Source organism: Xyrauchen texanus, chromosome 24 (genome assembly GCF_025860055.1).
Source record: "Xyrauchen texanus isolate HMW12.3.18 chromosome 24, RBS_HiC_50CHRs, whole genome shotgun sequence".
NCBI classification, from domain to species: Eukaryota; Metazoa; Chordata; class Actinopteri; order Cypriniformes; family Catostomidae; genus Xyrauchen; species Xyrauchen texanus.
Genome location: NC_068299.1, coordinates 17151106 through 17174834, shown reverse-complemented (window position 1 = coordinate 17174834; position 23729 = coordinate 17151106). Strand labels below are relative to the sequence as shown.

Here is a 23729-nt window from a genome sequence, read left to right as displayed (position 1 = left end):
TTTGTTCATGGCTGTAATGTAACTACTGAAGGTTTTTAACATCAGCAGATGAGAGGGAATGAGGTTTTGGGCAGGTGATAGGAGGGATTTAAATCACATGGGAAATAATGCTCAGTGTCACAGACAGTTGCTGTTGATTGCAGGTAAAATATAGGCACAGGCACTCATGTTGATGAGAGGCTTCACCATAATGCCATCTACTGTTATAGATGGCCCCCAGCTTTCATAAGAGCACGGTGCCATTTCCTGGATTGTGATGACAGGGGTGTTTTATTTGGACTACACTGGCTTTTCTACTAACATCTGCACACAGAGAAGTGCAAGCTACAAAACCGACCATTTATATTTTATTGGCCATTTTGCTGGCTATAAATAATTTGGCACGTAGCATACTTAACAAGCCTGCTCTGGGAGAGTGTACCAATTATAAAGGCCCTATGAAGGAGGATTGATTTGGTTTGGGTCATAGTGTCCATGTGTATGCAGTAGCCATGTGTATCTTCTGCAGGATATCACATGAGAACAGTAATACACTGAGAACTAAATTAAGCAGGCTGCAGTGAGATGGAGAACACAGAGGTGGACAGTAGCATTAGCATTGTTGTAATTATCTCAGCTTGGATTCTGTAATTGGTAAAAAGGCTGACTGTGTTCATTTGGCAGAGTTCAGCTTTTTAACATTGTATTATAGTATAAAGTTAATTTAATAAAAAAATAATTGTATCATTACATTTAGGTCGGCCGATTCACAGTTGTGACTAATAGTGACTGAATATAGTAATATTATATATAAATATAATATGTGAATATATTACTACTGCAGGAATATATATATATATATATATATATATATATATATATATATATATATATATATATATATATATATATATATATACACTGGTGGCCAAAAGTTTGGAATGACAAACAGATTTTGCTGTTTTGGAAGGAAATTGGTACTTTAACTCACCAAAGTGGCATTCAACTGATCACAAAGTATAGTCTGGACATTACTGATGTAAAAAAAACCAGCACCATCAATATTTGAAAAAAGTCATATTTGATCAAATCTAGACAGGCCCCATTTCCAGCAGCCATCACCCCAACACCTTATCTCCTTGAGTAATCATGTTAAATTTGGTACTAGAAAATCACTTGACATTATATCAAACAGTTGAAATCTATTTGGTTAATTAAATGAAGTTTAACATTGTCTTTGTGTTTGTTTTTGATTTGCCACAGTATGCAATAACTGGAATGTCCTAAGGTCAATATTAGGTCAACAATGGCAAAAAAGAAACACATTTCTCTAGAAACTCATCAGTCAATTATTATTTTATGGGATTGAAGGCTATACAATGCTTGAAATTGCCCCCAAAAAAACTGAAGGTTTCATATAAAGGTGTACTGTACAGTCTGCAAAGTCAAAGGACAACTGGCTCTAACATGGACAGAAAGAGATGTGGAAGGCCAGATGTACAACTAAACAAGAGGATAAGTACATCAGAGTCTCTAGTTTGAGAAATTGATGCCTCATATGCCTTGCACACCTAAATTAAATGCCACTTTTTTTTACGCTGAACTGCATCATGTCAGACATGGGATTATCCTTTATTTATATTGGCTTAATATTTAACATAACAACAATATTGTTTTTATTTTATTTTTTATACCTTGCTGAAGTCACTCAGCACACCCTTGACTTGAACTCATGACTCCAGGGGTGGTAGTCAGTGCCAATACTCGCTGAGCTACCCAGGCCCCAGGCTATTTACTCCATTTAAAATTGATGCAATGGTTGTTAATGTTAATTTGATTATATTTCACTTAATTATGCTTTTGTTGTTGCAAGCCCAGTTTTCTCTTGGCACACCCAAAGTCTTGTTTCTGGCTACGCCACTGTCCTTGAGGGTAAAAAGACCAAAAACATTACGATTTAAACAACTTTAAAACTCAAAGTATATACAAGTTTAAACAGAAGAATTAGCTTAAGTGCTATTAATTATAAAATTATACGCTTTTCATTTTGCATTTAAACCTTACAAAAATTGGACCCATTCACTTCCATTGTAAGTGCCTCACTGTAACCTCAATTTTTTTTTTAAGAAAAGGAGGGACAAGTTGAAATTATATTTTGAGGCAATTAACATTATACCACAAATGTTGATGATTGAGCTTAACTTGTATTGAACCCGGAATATTCCTTCAATAATGTACCCAAAAATGTCATAAAAGTTAGTGCCACTTGTGCATTGAATAGTCTTCTGAATGCATGCAATCACTTTAAACAGACCAGAATTTAAGTAAAATAAAATCATTCATATAATTCATAAACTGCGATGAAATCCAATATGGTTGCTATGTCGAGATTATTAAACATCATTAGTTCTTGCGTGCATTGTGACCAATTAGTCAGGAAGTCATTTTAAAACCTAATTTGTTCTTTGGAAAAGTTATTTATTGAGTTTTTTGTCAGAAAAATGCAATTGCATGGTACCTTCTACATTTTCAGCATTGATAAAAAAATGATATACTGTATATATATATATATATATATATATATGCTGCTTCACAGCAATGAGGGGTTGTGTCCCTGTCGTATCCCCAATTCTAAGTCAATGATTTATCCTAAGGAATTTTACCACAATTTGGATTTGAACTTGCATCACCAACATGAGCTCAAAACCTGTTGGAGAGTATGCAGTAACCACTCTAGGCTATGGCTCTGACACAGTACATTGGAGACAAAGTTGATACTTCAATGAAACATAACTACAACTCAATTTACCGCACTATGAAAGAGCAATCTCTGAGCTATATCATCTTCCTCTGGGTGTGTCGAAACTCCTTTTCCCAGCTGAGATAAACACCAAGGGGGTTCATTATCTCTCATCAGCAGGGGAAAAAGGAGTCAGAAAAGCAGCAGAAGTGGAAACAAGGCTGGGTATACGAGAAACGGCACGTCCCACCAGCATGGAAATGAAAACTACACTTTGTAGTCTAGGGAGTACATTCACCCACAGGGTCTAGATCCTGTGGGACTGAACAGACCGACCCAAGAGAGTCTCCAAACAGCACAGAACAGGCCAGAGAAAGACAAGACTAATTGATCACCCTGTCACCGCTCTTTATCGTTAACGGCTTCATGTCACAGTAACAAATTAGATGTTGCAGGATGAGACCAATTAATTGTGATGTTAGAAGGCCTTGCCAAGTTCTCTGTGCCAGATGCAATTGTGAACATTGGTTATTTCTTGGTTTTGCCGGGGCACTCAGTCAAAATGACAGTCTTCATTTTGAATCTTTCATGATTCGCATAACCAAGACCAGGGGTTCAAATGCCTCTCAGACAGAATGCAAAAGCACTTTCTTTCTTCTACATGTTTTTTTTCCTTTGAGAAAATAATCAGGTCATACAGTACCAGCTGTGCCTCTATCTGAATTAAATGGTAATATGCTATCAATCTAAAAGAGTGCACTTGATTTTCTGACATAAAATAGCTCTTGTGTAAAAAATGGAAAATGGTCCAAAAAATTTTCATTTATACACTCCTGTCAACTAAAAGTGAGATAAGTTGATCAGTAAACAACAACATCCAATTAATTTATTAAGATGCAGCATAAATAAAAACAATTATGATGTCATAGAAAGATACAAATGTGTTTAATAGAGCAATTTGTGGAGCACTTCACAACAGACCACATCAAATGTCATGTTCCTTAAAAACAGCATATTACAGTTTACTTTAACTACTGCCTTTAAACAGTATTTCCAACAATGCATTATGTTGCAGTTTTTTTTCCAGAAAGGTGAGAAAGTGAAAGAAACGAAACTGTTGCCATGTGGCTACACCGTACCGTAAAGGGATAAATACAAATTAGCAATTTAAGATACAGTACATTATAGTATGAAGATCAAGGCCAGAATCAGTGCAAACCAATCCAGCATTCAAAAGATTGCATACCACATTTGAGATTAGAGAATATTCTCATTTAATATCTCCATCTCAGCAGACTAATATAATTTCCCAAAGGATTAATTAAGAACCTAAATTACCTTTTACTGCAGGTGTGCCCACAGAATGAAGACAAAGTGCATTGTTTCAACACAAAGCTGCAATGACGGAGGTCTCACTGGCTGTGTATCATTACTTCACTGAGCTGCTGTGCTAGTGCCAGGGGACAATTAACATGCTGTGCGTGCTACCAAACACAACCAAGCTTAGTATCTCTGAAGATCCTCCAGCTAATTGCTTAAGTCAGCTACAGTGTGAGAGAGCCTTTTGGTTTCACAGGTGCTAATACACGTTTATCCGGGAACTCATACCTTTGATGTAGGCTTGGATAGAGTGTCATCATCTATCAATGTAGTCGTGATATGTGCTGGTGAAATGCCCCATTACTGCTTTGGGTCTATTTACTTATGAGCTCTCAGAGAATTCTTTTGTTATGTAAATCAATCCCACAGCAGATATTCAGTCAAATTCAAGGTTATTACATCACATATTCATCCTGTTGCTGTGTTAGGATTTGGGTGTGTTTATTCAGTGGTTAAAGGGGACAGTTCACCCAAAAATGAAAATTATGCCATTATTTACTCACCCTCATGTGGTTCCAAACATGTTAGCCTCAGTCACTATTCAATGAATGGAAAAAGATGCTAGGAAAGTGAATGGTGAATGTGGCTAACATTCTGCCTAACATCTCCTTTTGTGTTTAATAGAGGATAGAACGTCACAGGGGGTTGGAATCACATTATAGGGTGAGTAATGATGATTTTTTTGGTGAGCAATCCCTTTAAAGAAGCAACGTTTTTCCTCTGCTCACAGGGTTGTTTAAAATATAGCTATCTGTAAAGAATATTGGAGGTTGCATTACAGAAAGATGCTTGAATATACAATTTAAACAGATGCTAATTATCAAAAGTCAAAAATGAGGTTGATCATCTGCATTGATACTCCAGTGAACTGTTTTCTCAAGTATGCACCTTTAGTGTCATTGGAAGACATTGCAAAGTTAATTTTGTCATTCAGAGATCTGCTTGCACGACTGGCATCCCTGGCGTACAGAATTTAACCAGTACTGCAGTTTACGCTAAAACCCTTTAATTGCTCATTTTAATCTAAATTTATGCATTTGGCAGAAGCTTTTATCCAAAGTGACTTACGGTGCCCTTATTACAGGGACAGTCCCCCCCAGAGCAACCTGGAGTTAAGTGCCTTGCTCAAGGACACAATGGTGGTAGATATAGGGATCAAACCGACAACCTTCTGCTTACCAGTTCAGTACTTTAGCCCACTACGCCACCACCACTCCAATCATCTCCAATCTTACACTGAAGCTTGTGAGAAACAAAACAATTGGGAAACATTGAACTATGTAAGGCAATTTTGCTTTACAGCACAAAACCCCCAATTTATAATGATGGAAGAATTGGCAATAGATTTCATTTACATAATATGCTATCAGGTTGAAACACTAGATGCATTTCTATTGAAAATAAGATTAGGCTGGGAACAAGGGAATTTGAAAGCTTCGATTTTTAGTTGAAAAAGCAGTTTGATTCCTTAGCTTCTAAAACAGAAACCTAATGCTGTTAACAGCAGACCAATTGCTTCCATTGAGTTATGCTGAGAAAATGTACTGGCTCAAGCCAAATTCACACAATAATGGAAAGTAATGAAACGTAAATTCTATGCAAATTGTGTTGACAGATGCATTCTATATTTCCTTTTTATTGTGTGCATCTAAATTGCTTTGCCTCACTCTTATTGAATTGAGACCTAAATTATTGTTTAATCTAGTTATGCTGTGATCTATTTTCATTGCTTTGCAGAGCATTGCTTTAATTGGTTGTTATTGCATTCTGTAGGCTCTTACAGCAAGCATGAGTATTGAAAGGATATGTCTCCATCAATAAACAGCTTTCCTTTTCCTCCACCCCCTCCCTGAAAGCTATTAAACAGTCCAGTCCATGCTCTCTTGCATAGCGTCATCAGCGTGAAAAAGATGGGGGATTACTAGATTAGAATGGGGAAAAAAGCATGCATTTTATACTACCACCATTCTCCTCCATTAAGTGAGTAAAATAGTTTCTGTAAAAGCATATATCCTCATTGTTCCATCACATTTCGTTTTCTTCTCACAAATCTACAAGACACTTGCTCCATAGAACAGTTCACTTTGAATCAATTCCTTTAAAGACACTTAGATTGTTTCTTGAACAAACAGGTCATAGGAAGAGGAAGGAAGAACTTCACAGTTCATCTCTTTCAATCCTGAATCCAGATGCAAAGAAATGCACAATAGACACTAAGTCTTTTGCAACAAAAGATTTGCCACAATAAGATAGCAGTCTGTGACAGTTGCCTCTAGTTTCTGAGATTGACATTGTCTGTGCTGACAGGGGGTGGCATGTCAAGGAAGGGAGGACAAGGTTGGATGTCACAATTCATAGCTGTCACCGAGAATGGAGACGCAAATCAGTCAAATAGACATGCCAGTACTGAAATGAACATCACAAACCTGCAGGCAATGTGTCATCCATTTTTATTACAATGTCAATTGTTCAAACTACTAAATTGCCATGTTGGTCTTTACAGTAATCCATCAAGATATTTTGGATAAAAATGAAAATTCTGTCATGATTTACATATCCTAATGTTGTTCCAAATCCATATGACTTTCTTTCTTCCATGTAACACAAGAAAATGTTGGGCAGAATGTTAGCCTCAGTCACAATTTACTTAGATTTGGAAAAACATGAGATTAAAAATTTTAGATGTGAAAGCGAAACTTAACTGTCAAAACGTGTGACTTTCAGATGTAAAAGTGAAAGTGTAGATTTAGAGTAAAAAGGACTTACTTTTGATCTGTTTCTCACCAACATCTATTATATCGCTTCTGAAGACAAGGAATTAACCACTGGAGTCTTACAGAGCTGAGATATTCTTCTAAAAAATCTTAATTTGTGTTCAGCAGAAGAAAGTAAGTCATACACATCTGGGATGGCATGAGGGTGAGAGAACGATGAAAGAATTTTCATTTTTGGGTGAACTAGCTTTAATAGAAATACATTTGGTCATTGTTAATGTTAGTTCTTAGTGCATTAAATAATGTTAACAATTACAACTTTGGATTAAATTTTTTTTTTGGTAGCCTATATATTGAAATGAACACGAACTAAGATTAATAAATGATGCAAAAGTATTGTTTATTGTTAGTTCATATAATGTTCACAAATTAACCTTATTGCAACTCCTTGTGCTTTGGTTTGCATGGTTTCTTTCAAAGTACAGGCCTATGTATGTTCAGAAATGTCACCTCTGGTTTATGATGCTCATGTTCTAAGACACCTTTTTATAATATCCAATATTGTTTTACTGCATACCCTTGATGTATCCATTATGTAATCCTTTTCCTTTACTATTATATTTAATAATGGTGACAACTGAAATTCACAAATTATTATTAGGCTATACAATAATTTTTTTTTGCATTTGATGTATGTCAGCTGAACAGTTTACACATAGTCTTTTTAGAATCCCAGTCATCTGAAACAGTAGTGTTTGATAAGATCATGTGGTCTTTATCTTTATAAATGTTGGCCATAATGACAATTAACAACTGAAAAGTCAGATACTCCTCGACTCTTTATATACAAGTCGTTCCTCTCTCTCTCTCTGCTTGCCAGTGCGCAAGTGACGAGGGTGAAATCTCAGTTTGAAATCTCAGCGTCTTGCTCATTTCAGTGGACCACAGCAGCGTCTGTCGGACCATCAGCTCATTCCCATCATTCCGAATCAGCCGTTTGATTATTAATAAAAACGACAATTACGCCTATATGTTTTATTGACTCCAAGCTATGCGTGAAACGAAAACAATGACCTGTTGTTATATTTACCACTGCTTTCTGCGTTTATCGTTAGAAGACTCCGGAGCATCATCTCAGGGAGCCGACTCTTCACTCGCGCAGGACGGGACGCGATCGCGAGAGCGCCGTTAGGATTCATTCACAGGAATTCCAAAGGAAGTTCAATAAAGCTTAACACGTTTGAAATGAATAATCTGTAATATTAGAATAATCGACCCTCCAGCGCAAATGTGCAACAACGGATAAATCGTGGCGGTCTCTGAATGTCTTCTATTAAATCGCTCCTTTAGAGGTGGACTATTAATTCTACAAATTAAGCAGTGTTGTTTCCTTGGGCACAATGAAATCCATCTTCTACAGTCGCCTTTTCATTCTTCTCCCGTGGATTTTGATAGTGATCATCGTGATCGATATCGACACGAAAAGATCGTCTGTTCGGAACACGGCGAGCTTCTATTTCTCTCGGATGGGAACTGTCCAGCAGCGGCAGCAGGACGTCAGGGCGACTCGGACCAGCAGCGTGTTCGGGAGTAACGGCACATCTCTCCCTGTAATTTATGCCATCACTCCCACTTACAGCAGAGCGGTGCAGAAAGCAGAACTCACGCGCCTGGCCAACACGTTCCGCCAGGTTCCGCAGTTTCACTGGATCGTGGTGGAGGACTCGAACTCGCATACGGAGCTGGTTTCGCGGTTTCTCGCCCAGTCTGGGCTTCGATGCACCCATCTGAACGTGTTCACCCCGCGCAGGTTCAAGCGCACGGGGATGCCCCGCGCGACCGAGCAGAGGAACGCAGCGCTCGGCTGGCTGAGAGGACACAGCACCTCCAAAGATAAAGGAGTAGTGTTCTTCGCGGATGATGATAACACTTACAGCCTTGAGTTGTTTAGAGAGGTGAGGGCGACTCACTGAGACAAATATACTGCGATTAGAGACGTATGAAGGCTAGAAATATATTGTTTTAACAATTTACAGTGTCCATTTACAATAGCCAAAACAGTAACTCAATAACTCAGTATAGCGATTGCTCTCATAACCACATTGTAACAAACCTAAAGTGTGATCAAAAAGCTGGACGAATGATATTTGGAATAGATGGCACGCACACAATAGTTGCTTAGTATATATTTGTGTTCAGCGTGAGCATACTACACATTCATATAACCTATAATCTTACAGAAATCAAGGACTGTTCTCTCAACAAGCTGGGGACTATTGCATCTATGACACCTGAGGGAACAGTCAGTGGAGCAATTGTGGTTGTTATTGTGAATGGGAAATTTTATAGGTTTATACTTTGCAAAGTGGGAGGGTTGGTGTTGTATGGACAAAACTCAGTGTCATTATTGTGTTTGCCCTGTAAATCTTTTTAGGTAATTCTCTTTCTTGAAACCAGGTGCAGACATTTGTTCCTGTGGATATTCATGTTGTGTTTAATCATGCCATCTATTCCTTATGAGGCTCTAAATGCGCAGTTGTTCATGCACCGAAATGAAGGCGACAACCCAGTACACTGTGTAGCCAAGCAGAGAGAATTAACCCACTTTAAGGCAGTGGAAGTCACAGAGAAATTACAGTGTGACCTGACAGCCAGGAAATTAGAATTTGTCTCTGTAAACGGTTGTCTGAGGATGACGGACAAAACCGATAACACGGTGGTGTAATGTGAGGAGAGATACCTCAAAATGGTTATTTGAGGAGGGTCACATTTTTGGGGAATGCACTCAGACATGGCATTTCAAATAATTTAAAAATGTGTACACACTTTTCAGGAATCATTCTTCAGTTATTGTGAGATGTTGGCCTAGGTAAATAATTTGGGATTATCAAATCAAGTAATTTGGGAGTCAATGGAACTAAAGAATAGTTCACCCAAAAATTAAAAACCTGTCATTATTTCCATGTCTGTATAGACCCATATGCTGTGATTTTTCAGTGGAACATTAAACATTTTTGAAGAATATTCATAAAGCTTTTTTCCATAGAGACAACAGCTGTAAAGCTCCAAAATAGATAAGCACCATGAAAGTTTTCCATACGAAAACAATTCTGCATCTTCTAAAAACCATATGATAGGGTTTTGTATAAAGAACAGACTGAAAATTAGAATCTTCCTTTGCAGAAGCTCTGAAATCTCATTCACAATTCCGTTTAGATTTGTAAAAAAAAATTGCCCTTTGAAGCATCGCAGCACGTTTGACGTCATTGGCACCAAAATGGTATTGGTTCTTGTGTATTTTGCTCTGGTTTGAATATGTGAGATGGAGAATGAGTTTTGAGGACTGAATTGGAGAAGATTTTCCATGTATAATGACATCATTTTGCTATGTTCCTAACACAAAGCTATTGTGTGGCTTCAGAAGAACCTGAACATGGAACATTTGGACTTCATTGTTCTTTTTTGGTCATATTTGAAACTTGATAGCCATGATCTGAACTGTCAATGTGTGGAAAAGATTCTTCAAAAATGCTTTTTTGTTCCACAGATAAAAATAGGTGCTTTTCCTCTATTGGGCAGAATGTGTTGAATCTTACCGACCGCTACATACTGTTCTGGGCTTGTTAACATGGTTACGGTTTCTTTTTCCATTGTGCTGTTGCAAAATCAGGATTTAAATGGACTAACTAGGCAAGTGACATCATCATCGTGAGTTGCCACGCCACTAAAACCGTTCCATTGTTCTGAGTACAGCTTGCTAATTATACTGAGAATGAAGAGTCAGAAACGATTTGTAATTGTACCGTGCCGAATCATGCTGAAGTGTAAATGCTAAAGGAAACGTTAATCTCCATGTTCAGGACTGATGGCGGAAAAGCAGTTAAGAGCATATGGTTTGGAACTACATGGGGGTGAGAAAATAATTACAGAATTTTAATTTTGAGATGAACTCTTCCTTTGTCTGATGTCCAAACTCTGATGAATACATCTTTAGTTTACTGTATATGCTGACTGCTTGCATAAAAGGGCACAAGGTAGCCCACGTTAATGGTGGTTATTCCTGCTCTGCATTATAACAAAATTATTTTCTCTTTATTCCTGCCTCCCATTGGCTGTTGTCCAATTCTTGCACCTATACTTCATTGTCTCATTATCATCAATTATTCTCTTCTTTTACCTCTGCTTTTCTCTGGCTGAATCCATGCTTCAATGCTTGCTTATCCTTCCCTCCCTCTGATTATTTTTCTCTCCCTCTCTCCATTTCTTCAGAACACAGCTGGACATGTAAATGAACACATGGAACAGCCCCTGAGGGGGTGAGGGCTGTGTCAGTGAGCTTATGACCAATGCGCTGCTGAACACAAACACATTATACAGCTCTACGATGAAAGCTCTATGGTCACTTACAACTTACGACAACCAGTGTTTGATAAAGACAAATATTAATGAACCACTGGAAAACCTTAAGCAAAACATTTACATTTATTCATTAAGAAGACTTTATTATTCCAAAGATATTTCCCAATGAATCCCAAGCAATTCATCCTACTAAAACAGTAACTTTAAAGAAGCTTTGCAAAGTTGCATAGAAGAGCAAAAGTGAAACTGTAGAAAACCTTTTATAAATAGTAAGCATTAATGGTCATGTATCATGTACTATTGTCAGTGGCGGATTTAGGCATATCGCCCAGGGCGGAACCTTGCGTGGGGCCAGCAACCCCCCAAAAAATTGCCTAAAAATAGCTAGATGCTCTGTCATCTTCCTTCTCTCATTGCTTCCTGCGCTTGAAATGAGAGTTTTGCCTTAAGCGAATGATAGCCATGTGCTGAAGGTATATGCTTGAGGAGAAGTGTTGGCATAATAAAGAAAAAGAAAAAGAATGGTTTGTGTTAAGTGCCTCGTGCACAGCTGGCTCATACAAGCATACACGCAAGGCTTTACACGAATAAGATAACAAGGGCTGATGCTTCTGTATTAAGGTTATAAATATTGGAGTTGAGCACTTTAAGTAGGCTGAATATGTTGTAGGTAAAGTGGGACACTGAAGCCTAATCATATTTCATAATGTATATATTATTCCACTACAATAAATCTGCATTAAGTTGACTAAACTAGTCCCAAAATAGTATGAAATGACAGTATTGTAGCCATTTGGATTACATTTTAAAATACCACCAATGGCAAATTATCAAAAAGTGTCCCACTTTACCTGTATCTACCCTACTTTTAAACCAAAATTACATCAGGACTGCCTAACACTACACATGCAATTACAAAATGGTGCAACACCTACAACATCCTGGGAACTGGTTCTAATTTGTTCAACAGCAACAAAGTATGCACTCACTTACAGGCCTTCACGCTACTGCAGACTGCAGGAAAAATCACTTCTACTATAGCTTTTATGGGTGCTGAACTCACATCACAAAAGAAACTGATGTATTTAAGCATATTGTAATGGCAAGCACCATTTGAAACTATAACTTGTCTCTCTCCGCAAGTATATTCCCTTACTAGATCCTATTTTGTTGTTGTATTGTTTGAGTCCTCTATGGAACTGTTTGACAGCATGTGGGGTTTTGTTTTCGATGGTGATTTTGCCTCTGTAAAGATGCTGAACACACACCTGTAATACAAATGTATTTCTCTGCACTGTGTTGTCTAAGTAGGGCCAGATTTTCTCATCCCCTGTCCCAGCAGGAAAATGTGTGGGTCACAAAAACTGCCAGATGTCTTTTCATAGCCACCCTTAGCTTGAGAGCTCAACTCAAAGGGCAGTGAATATGGCATTGCGTTTGATGGCTGTGCATGTTGCCTTTGTTGTCATCTTGAATGCAAAAGGACTATTGGCACCTGCAGATGACATCCTCTTTGCAATAGAGAATTATTTGCCTTTGAGCTGTGTTACATTTTAAGAGCACCATTATGGAGACAGAGCCTTTGAAAAGTGTGCTGGAGAAGAGGAGGATAGGCATTAGAAACATACAGCTGAAGGGGCAGTTTCAGCTTCAAAGCTTGTCCAATGCTCAGGGCCACCAGCCACAGACACATCACCCTGCTGCATACAGCACTCACATGAATAGTACAACCATTAAATATTCAAAGGCGACTCTGACCATTTGTCGGACAAATTACCCAGTGGTTCTTGTTTCCACAGAGACAAATAGTTTTTATTCCCTGTCAAGGTATGGAGATAATTTCAGCAGTAGGATGTTTACATTTCTTCAAGAAAGATGCTTGCTTGTCGAAAATGACAGTTTCTGTGTTGATGGGTGGTTCAATCAGATATGATGTTACATGTTTATTAAATTGATGAGCAATGTGTGCGGTCTCCAGCAGATTGCAGGTGGACAGATTTATGTTGAACATGAGCCAGTGGTGTGTGTGATTTTACTACACTAACTCCTAAAAATAGTTGAGAATATTACTCAAGCCTCATGCACTCTCAAAATGCCAGTTGTGCAGTCAGATTAGAGGACTTCAAATATACAATAGTTGCACAATAGTTAGTTAACCAACTATTGTATAATAATGGAGAAAATATTAGGTATCAAAATAAAGAATAATTATGAGTGGCATAAAACTCTGTTAGCCCACAAAAAGCAAGTTTGTGTAATTTATTTTTCTTGATTACATTTTTTTATTGTGTTTTTAATATCAACAAATCTGCAACATGTCGTTGTGGCTTGCTGTTCAGATGCGGTCAACCAGGAGAGTCTCAGTGTGGCCAGTAGGACTTGTTGGAGGCCGGAGGTACGAGCGTCCCCTGGTGGAGAAGGGCAAAGTAGTCGGTTGGTACACAGGCTGGAGGGCAGACAGACCATTTGCAATTGACATGGCTGGTAAGACGCCTTTAAGATCTCTCTAATATCTGATATAAGAACACATAAAGTCAAGTTTTGCCCATTCATCATATCAAAGTACCCAAAACACCACTATATGATGATTTGTTTGCTGATTATTATAAAAAGAAAGACTGACAATGGTATATAAAAAGCATTATGATCCAACAGTTTTAATCTAATCAGGAAAAACAATTTGGCATGTTTGAATAAATGACAACTAGACAATAAAATCCTTTGCATTTCTGCAGGTTCATAAAGGGTAGATTCAGTGCACTGTCATACTCTTGCTGTGTTTATTAATAGGAGGTTTAGTATTACAGATTAAGCACAAACAATTGTGTGATTTATTATAGCTTGAAAATCTCTTGTCTAACACCTTCCATTTACATTAAATGTATTCATTTGGCAGACACTTTTATTCAAAGACATTTACAGTGCATTCAAGGTGTGCATTTTTTCATAATGTGTGCTTCCCCAGGAATGAAACAAATGACCTTGGCATTGCAAGCACAATGGTCAACTAGTTTTGCTACAGGAACCAATACCAGTTCAAATCTTCCATCAACTGACCTGATGAAAGACATTTGTAGAGTTCTGACCCATTACATCACCACCATTACTATAAATGTCTTAAAAGCATTTGAGAGTGCAAAACAACATTAGCTGGATCATTATGTCTTCAGGTTTCACCACAAGAACTCTCAATTGTATCTAATATTACTGAACTACTATTATTGAACTACCCTCACTCATAACTCTGTCCATCTTTTCTTGAGTCTGGAGGAATTTTCTGCCCACATTATACCATATTACCAGTGAGAGCAGCAGCTTGACTGCTCAGATAAGCAGATGGGACTTCTTTGCAGTTTGGTCATGTTGATACTGTACAGAATGTTCCTCACTGAAGTCACATTTCAAAAGCCACAAAGTATGTAAAACTGGCTTCAAGAAGTTTGGGGAAGCAGTTTCCAGAGAGAGTTTCAAATACTGAAAGAACTTCAAATATTGTCTTGGACAACAGGGGGCCTTGGAGTCAAAAATGTTGAGAACCACTGCTCTAAGGGGCCATTCAGTCCGAACGTGTTATTGCACAAAAAAACTAAACTAAATGCAGTGCAAAGAATTGAACAAAGCGCAGGTGTCTTGATATAGGTTTTTAGCAATTGACATTCTTTTTACTTAATACAGTAAATGTGAGATGCTGGAAGAAAAAAAAACAGAGTTGTGGCGCAATGGTCAAAGATGTCCTCTAGCGCATGTTTACACAGAAAAACATTTTAAAAACAGCATGGTCGAATGCAAAAAATATGTTCGTGTGAATGGCCCTAGGAAGGAAAAAGAAATATTGTGAAACACTAGAGAATTCTACTAACTAGATAAAATTCTGTCAGTGTGTGTTATGAAAGGATGGTAGCTTTGGAGAGCAAGCAAGTGAACTGTACTTGCAGAGAAGGGAAGGACTCAGGTCATTGATCATTCATAGGTGGCAGGGTGCTAACTCGAAAAGAATGGTGCTGCTCTGAATGAAAGGATAACTGTCAGGCAAACATAAACCCAGTAATTATAGGCAGAAGTGATGTGACGGGGTACCAGCCGCACTATGCTTCCTATAACTGGCAAAAACTACCATTGCTAAAGCTTAATACAGCAATTTTCCAGTGCATTTTTAGCAAATGTGAGCACTCAGGCATTGCATAAAAAGGTTGGGGTGAGAAGATGCTGACAGGTCGAAAATATCCTAATGTAGAGAGGCAGAACTCGTATGCTGCTTGAGGGAATGAATAGAATGTCAAAGATCAAGCTGCAGAGTATGAGTGCATAGTTGAAGCAATCCCTAATTCCCTTGACTCCAGCGCTGCCTCTGGATGTTGCTCTTCATGAAACTCTAATAACAAGAGATAGTTTCATCTCTTTCTCATCTATCCTCTGTATTCCTTTCTGCAAGACCGTATTCCTCTAGTGCTCCTCTTCCATAGCCTGCATTCTTACCCGTTTACTCAACCATAAAATCATCATCAGAGAAAATGTAGTCATTGTCAAGTCTTACCTGAAAGTGTGTACATCTACCTTGACACACACTTCACAAAATGTGTATGCTTCCTCATATCTCTGTTGTAGACTAAACGCCCGGCTCTATGAGTTGTTTATGGTTAATAAATCTGCCAGCTCTACCACACTTCTCCCTGAACAAAAGCAGAGAACAATGAGGTTATTTAGTATTCCTGCAGTACAGCTTCCGAGAGCAAGCACAATAGGAGAGAAAAGGTCCTGAGCTGCCTCTCTTTGCTTTCAAGCACTGCTATTACCTGAAGAGGAGCTCAAGTGCTTGTCTTAACATGGAACCCTTTTTAACACACAATAGCTGCATTTTGCGCATTAGGTGAAGAGGGGGGTGAAAAGACTATGCATGAGAATAACAGGTAGCATAAAGCTGCATCTGTGGTGTACACAGTGATTAAGGTGTACGTGAGTCACACTAACCTTTGCACACTTTGGGTCATGAGTGCCTAGATTTGGCGTCACAAACAGGATGTGAATTTTGCATGTAGCCATGGGCCTGCAACGCTGTTTATGCCTTTGACTCAACAGCTTATCTCCAGTAGATGGGCCCTGCAGCACTGTTGGTGTAACAACAAATACATGTCTGGCTCCAGAGCAGTATCAAAGCCATGTGACAGGCATGTGGAACATGGGTTCTAACATTCCCAAATACTCTTACAGTGGCATCAAAAGGCAATACAGTCATTAAAAAAGAAGAAGAAAAAAAACAGATCAAGAGGAGGAAGTTGGCTGGCCTTCAACTAAACCTTGACAGTATGTATGTCGATCTGAGGGAGAGAAACCTTGTAACTACACAAGGACACGGTTAGCTAAAGATCAGACGTACATGAATTGCTGTCGTGAGTTCGCCTCTGCAGATTTGAGGGAAGATCAGGCAGTTTTAGCAGGAACTCTGGCGTCCTAGAAAACAGCATGTGTGCAGGATAAAAAGCCCACAACAGAGGGTGAAATTCCCTACAGAAAAATTTGAAATGTCCTTCTGCTCTTTTGCGGCTGCGATGGTGTCATTAAGAGAAAAGACTACTTGCCATGACACACATGCAGCAGTGGGAGAGTACAACCTGCTCCCATGAGGAAATGCATATGGTCATCTGAGAGCTGCAGAGCTCCACATTTGTGTATAGTTAAGACAAAGTGAATGAGAGCATGTATTTGGACAGTTACTCACCAACTGTAGATTGTAGTTCCTGTAGCTTAGCTGGCATCCCACGGTGTTCGCAATGCCAAGGACATGGTTCAATTGCCAGTGAATGCATGAACTGATAAACAATACACTCAAAATGCATTGTTAGTTGCTTTGGATAAAAGTCGCTGCCAAACGCATACATACTGTACATGATTATGAATTGTGAGTTTTATTGTTATAAATTGTAAATGTAAATTTAATAACAGTGTTCCTAATCCTGGTCCTGAAGTACCCACAACACAATACATGTTTCATGCTTCTTGACCTGAATGGCACTCTTTCATATTTCCAGGTTTGGCACATTTTCATAGTGGTGACAGTGTTCCCACTCTCTTCAAAGCACAATTATCCATCACATTTTTTGTGCCCAACAGGTGTAAAGTTTAAGTTAAAACACATAAGCACTGGGGGTACTCCAGGACAAGGATTAGGAAACTCTGACATGCACTTTCAAACAAACAGCCTTTTCAGGAAAAATCAATGACTTTTTTTTCATTTAGAGGTGATGTGTCAACAGGACTCATTGGAAAATACAGATAAATCAGCTCTGGCAATTTTCCAGAATGAGAATTTGTAACATTACTGGAAAAGTAAACTTTATATGCTATTTTTGAACAAAGCTGTAACACTTACAGTATCAGCACGTGGTTGGATCACGTACATAATGCTGATGAAAGAATTATGTTATGAGCAACTCACAAAATTATTATGGAGATGTTTAACGACTTTGAGTCTGAGCAGATTAAGAAATTTGTTGATATCTTACAGGAGCAGTAAGTGATTCTGTTAGTTATGATAAAATAACTACATATACTTGTACATATACTACATATACTATGTATACATAGACTATTATTCTGGCAAATTACCTCAAAGAGCATAATGGCATTTTGTTGCTGATGTGTGAATGGTTGCATAACAGATACGTGGCAGATGTGGTGGTACATTTAAGAGTAAAGGCAATCCAGCCATTTTGCTAGTGTGAAAGAGGCTAGAGAAAAAAGTTTTTCAATTTTCTCTCTTATCATTTGGCAGGCTTTGCTGTGAACCTGCAAGTGATCCTGTCAAACCCACGTGCCCTCTTCAAGAGGAGAGGAGCCAAACCAGGTATGCAGGAGTCTGATTTCCTCAAGCAGATCACAAAGGTGGAGGAACTGGAGCCAAAGGCCCACAACTGTACCCAGGTCAGTAAAACAGTTTGCAATCATCATCATTATGGAATATAAGATACATTAAAACATTCTTGCAGCAAGTATTTGCAGTTAATTTACTCCAGTGGTGCTCCGTCTTGCTCTTGGAGATCTGCCTTCCTGCAGAGTTTAGATCCATCTATAACCCAACAGTTCTCAGCCAGATAATCAAGGTTTTGACAAGTGCGTTAGAGTTTGCACTAAAATTAGCAGAAAAGTAGATCTCTAATACATTATCATAATAGTTTCTTGATTTTTGGCCTGAGATATTAGTTAGGGCCCCAAAGCTTAACTCTACCTTTTGGTGCATCTTTGAAAATATGGCTTCTTGTACTCCGGTCTATTCTTGTGACTATAGAGCAATATTGCATACAGGGATAGAACTGGCAAAGAGCACTTGAAATTGAAAAACTATGCACTTGACGAGGTCTGATTAAAAAAGCTTCATTCATCCGTGGCCCATTATCTCATGCACTGACATCTTGTTGAACTCAAACCTCTTCAGTCTGCTCACCTTATGTGTCAAAATGCTCCCTTCACCCTGTACCGCACGTCACAGCTACTGCCATCATCATTATCACCCAATTACCCTAATGGTAGCTGCACTGGGTTATTAATAGTGACTATTAGCAGGGCTGACAATTCCACTAATCACTAACACCAGCAAGAGCAGTATATGATTCTAATGAAGCATCATTTTGCATCAATGTGCGCACTGTACATGCACTTCAGAAAGTGCAGGGTCATTCCTGCAGTACAATTCCAGGCCAGGTGTAGATATCGCATCTGGAGGACGGCAGTAAATGTAATGGAAAGGGCACTGACAGTTACAGAGAAGCGTGAGTTGGAAGTGAAGTGGGAGTTTAATATACTGTACCTATTTTTTTGGCTGTTGTCCAAATAAGCATTCACATATTTTATGTGGTCACTATTATGGAAGTAAACAAAGGGAAGTGGAGATGGCTAGTGCCAGCAGTTATACTTTAGGTCTGTTCTTCCTCATCATCATCAGCAGATGGGTGTGAGAGGGCGTCTGGCCAAATGGAGCACTGCCAAAGACGTCTTTAGGAATTGTTAAATTTGTAGAAGCGTTCTAGAGGCTCCCTGGCGGATGACAGTGATCAAGTCTGTGGGCAGCACGATATGGCCAACTCCCATCATGCACTTGAAAATTAGGGGCAGTGATCCCGGGATGGGAGTTCAGCTTATGTGGTTGTGTGTGAGTAATCAGAGTAAATGGATGTGACAAGGAGAGCAAGCATAGAGAGGGAGAAAGAAAGTCAGACAGAGAGAGGAGGAAATGATAAAGGACAAGTTAAGGGGGCGATTGAGGGGCAAAGACAATCTGATTGGTACAGAGATGGCAAACATGCATATAGACATGGCGAGATTCACAGGCTTATTTACAAAAGCCAGTGCAATGACTCTCCTATTTATTAATGTCAATCTAAATCTTGCTCCTACAGACCAGATTGGTCTCAGTGTGCCAACATGACTGCACAACCCACAACACAACTCCTCACATTATTCCTATCTCCCTCTGACACAATCTGAATGGGCTTCAAATGCCTATTTAGATTCAACAGAAACCCTCAAATAGGAAGGCTATGACCAAATATACCAAAGTTATTCACATTTTCGACACTGATTTTGGAAGGAAAATTCTGCTGGATTGAAATTAGGTCAAAAGTGTGGTGAAATGGAGCCGAGAGTATTACACACTCATTGGCAGCTGAATGCATTATGAACTAAAACATTAATAAATATAATAAATTAATAAATATTCTGCAGAGCTTTCTGTAGCGTTCTGCTGTTGCAGATTGTGTACAAGATTTGATCAAACTTAACAACTTTCAATATATTAGAGCCTTAAACTGTCATTCAAATTACTTGGCTCAAACCATGATACCCTGTCTATCCAAATCATGTCTATCAGAGAAGTAACCAAAGAAAGAGAGAGAGAGAGAGAGAGAGAGAGAGAGAGAAAACCATCTGACTTCCATTACCACACATGAAAATTATGATGAAATGAATCTGCCCTCGACTAAGATACGTATAACCTCTAATATTCTCATGGATACATAGTGACAGAGTGCTCTAAGATTAGTCCAATTGTTTACATTTTAATCACCTTTTCTTGGAGTCCATTTACAATTATCAGTCTATAGGGATTGCTGCTTTTACACCTTTTCACTAGCTTCTAATATCACTGCTTATAAACTTAGCACGCCAATTTGTAGCTACTACATTGTCAACATTAATAATTAAATGATTTATTACATATGAAAGCAAAGGCACATGAGTCTAATTCCTCATATATTATTGCTTTCCTCTTATAAAAAATATACAGCATTGAGTCTGAAACCAGACCAATGCTGCAGAGGGCGCCAGGAACAATTGCAGCAAATGGGCCCAGTGTGAAAACCACCTAAGAACTTTGAGTAAAAACTTTTAGCCCAGCAGTTAAAGCGGTTTAGATCAAACTGTCAATTGATCTCTGTGCTGAGAACAAGTGCAAGAGCTTATTCTGTGCAACTCACAGGGCCCTGGCTCTCATAATATTTATCAAGGGAACACTGGGATCAGTAGAAAGCCAAGCATTGCATCAGACACCTACACAAGACGTCAAGGAACTCTCTCTATACTCTCTTATTACAGTGTCTACAGCACCTCTACATGCTCTATTACAGTATCTCCCAGTGCATCTATACGCTCCATTACAGCAGAGCCACTACACACTCTATTACAGTATCTACAATCACCTCTACATGTTCTATTACAGTATCTACCAGCACTTCTACATTCCATTACAGAATATACCAGAGCCTCTGTATGCTTCATTACAGAATCTAGTGCCTCTATGCTCTATTACAGTATTTACCAGTGTCTCTACACTCAACGACCCCATTATTAGGTACATCTGTACACCTAATTAATCATGCAATCATCTAATCAGCCAATCGCGTGGCAGCCATGTAATGCAAAATAAATAAATAAATAATCAAAATAATATTCTTATCAACCATCAGAATGGGTAAAATTGTTTTGATCAAGTGATTTCAACCATGTCATGATTTTGGTGCCAGATGGGCTGGTTTGAGTATTTCTGTAACTGCTGCTTTTCATGCACAGCAGTCTCTAGAGTTTACTCAAAATGGTGCCAACATCCAAGCGGCAGTTCTGGGATGGAAACGCCTTGCTGATGACAGAGGTCAACAGAGAATGTCCAGACTGGTTCGAGCTGACAAAAAGTCTACAGTAACTCAAATAACCTCTGCGAATGGGCTACGATAGTAAAAGACCTTATCAGTTTCCACCTCGGTCAGCCAAGAACAGAAAGCTGAGGGTGCAGTAGGCCTACTGTGCCTCAGCAGAAGTCGAGATTCATCAGACCAGGCTATGTTTTTCCAGTCTTTTACTGAGCCTGTTACTGCAGTCTCAGCTTTCTGTTCTCAGCTGACAGAAGTGGAATCCGACATGGTCTTCTGCTTTTGTAGCCCATCCACCTCAAGGTTTGATGTGTTGTGCATTCTGTGATGCTATTCTGCTCACTCCAATTGTACAGAGGGTTATCTGAGTAACCAAAGCCTTTCTGTCTTCTCGAACCAATCTGACCATTCTCAGTTGATCTCTCTCATAAACAAGGCATTTCCATCTCCAGAACTGCAGATTACTGGATGTTTTTGGAGTAAATTCTAGAGACTGTTGTGCGTGAAAATCCTAGATCAGCAGTTACAATACTCAAAGCAGCCCGTCTGGCACCAAAAATCATGCCACAATCGAGATCACCAAGATCAAGTTTTCCCCATTTTGATGGTAAACGTGAACAATAACTGAAGCTCCTGAACTGCATCTGAATGAGTTTAATCAATGCATAATATAGATAATCACATAAATATGTAGGTGTACAGGTGAACCTAATTAAGTGGTCACTGAGTGTACTCTATAATCTCCATTACAGTATTGATCAGCACCTCTATTACTGTATCTACTAGCACGACTATATATTGCGGTATCTAACACTGAGATGCCTGTATTTATAGGGCTGTGTAGGCACCATCGCTGCTGCATGCTATGGATTACGACTTCACAATGCACCTTTTTGATCTCTAATGGTTCTGCTAAATAGGCCCCTTGATTAGCAAAACAAGCCATTTTCCAGTGCCATGTGTTTGGGAACTGACACGTCACACCTGGGTGCGGCCATTTAACCACATTCATTCACTGCATTGGCTCAGCCTGATATAATTAAGACGTTTAATAGGCCAAGGAGTCTATGGCAGATCCCATTCCAGCATCCTTCACGCACCATCAAATTAAAACAGCTCCACTGAGAGAACCAGTGTTGGGCAAGTTACTCTAAAAAAGTAATGAATTACTAACTACTAATTACATATTCTACAGTGTAATTAGATTACTGTACAAATTCCTTTGTCTGAAAAGTAATTGCACTTATTGCTTTCTTAAAAGCATTATCAACTTCGACCAGATGAAAAATACAAGGAAAGACATGAAACTGATCTTTTAACACTTTCAAATAAATTACATAAAATCAAATTATTCATGAACTGGACAAAAAATGTAAGGGGGCAGCATTAAATTAGAAAACATCTTTTAACATTAGATGTTACATTTAGATTTTAAATTCACTTTTGTTTTATATAGAAGTTCTAGTCTATACAGTATTTAACACCGTTACATCAGAAGTAACTGTAATTAAATTACAAAAAAAATAAGAGAAATCCCTTAACTATTTTTTCAATGAAAAAGTAATTTAATTACAGTAAATAATTACTTAAAAATGCATTACACCCAACACTGAAGAGAACAAACTAAGATGGACCTTATTTTCCCTGTTCTTTTGTAGCTTTGCATGTTTGTTGTCAGCAAACCTTTCTTCTGAATCCCAAAATTCTGAAATAATTGAATTGCAATTTTTTTGCATCCTTTTGCGTGCTCTCAGGTTTTATATTGTTTCTTTCAGGTTCTGGTGTGGCACACCCGCACTGAGAAGGTCAATCTGGGCAACGAACCAAAGCGGCAACGCGATTCTGTTTTTATTGAGGTCTAGTGGATGAAACTGTCCTAGGAGTTTTAAACTTGCCAATTTTACATTGGATGGATCAGAGGACTGCAATCAATGGCACTTGCCAAAATGTTGGCCACCTTTGAGCTTTTGGATACCTATTCTGGAGAAAAGACATGTTCCTCAAGCAATCAAATGCTCTGGAGTTGCATTCGGACTAAGCTGTCCTGGGATCATGTTCCTCGATTCTTCACTGACATGCATTACATCTGCTGATGCTTTTCACTGTAGCAACACACTGGATTACCTATAATGTGGTGGTGGAAAAACCATGGTTTAGGGGTTTACAAATGGCAAATGTGTGTAAAACGTTATCCTATTCCTAATGCATCTATAGTGATCACTCTACTTGTAGACTCTGGACGGCTCTCCAGAGAATCAGATCAAAGTCTGTATGCCTGTGAACCATTAGGAAAGAATGCTTTAATAATGTACAGATAGGTCTCAACTACTGATGGGTGTTGGTGAAGAACCTGCCCATGGAACACAAATAGTCCACAAAGAATTACTGCACAAATAAATGTGGATGAAAGACTTTTAAGGTGCA

At 38.6% G+C, this 23729-nt stretch overlaps 1 protein-coding gene across 1 annotated transcript; it reads left to right on the top strand.

Annotated features, from left to right (window-relative positions):
- Positions 1 to 7762: 7762 nt before the first annotated feature.
- Positions 7763 to 23643, top strand: LOC127617648 (galactosylgalactosylxylosylprotein 3-beta-glucuronosyltransferase 2-like). Its single transcript, XM_052089665.1, has 4 exons — positions 7763 to 8768; positions 13512 to 13656; positions 17942 to 18090; positions 23081 to 23643. Exons 1-4 carry the CDS (start codon positions 8214 to 8216, stop codon positions 23165 to 23167), a joined length of 936 nt encoding a protein of 311 aa, XP_051945625.1. The 5' UTR covers positions 7763 to 8213; the 3' UTR covers positions 23168 to 23643.
- The last annotated feature ends 86 nt before the right edge of the window (positions 23644 to 23729 follow it).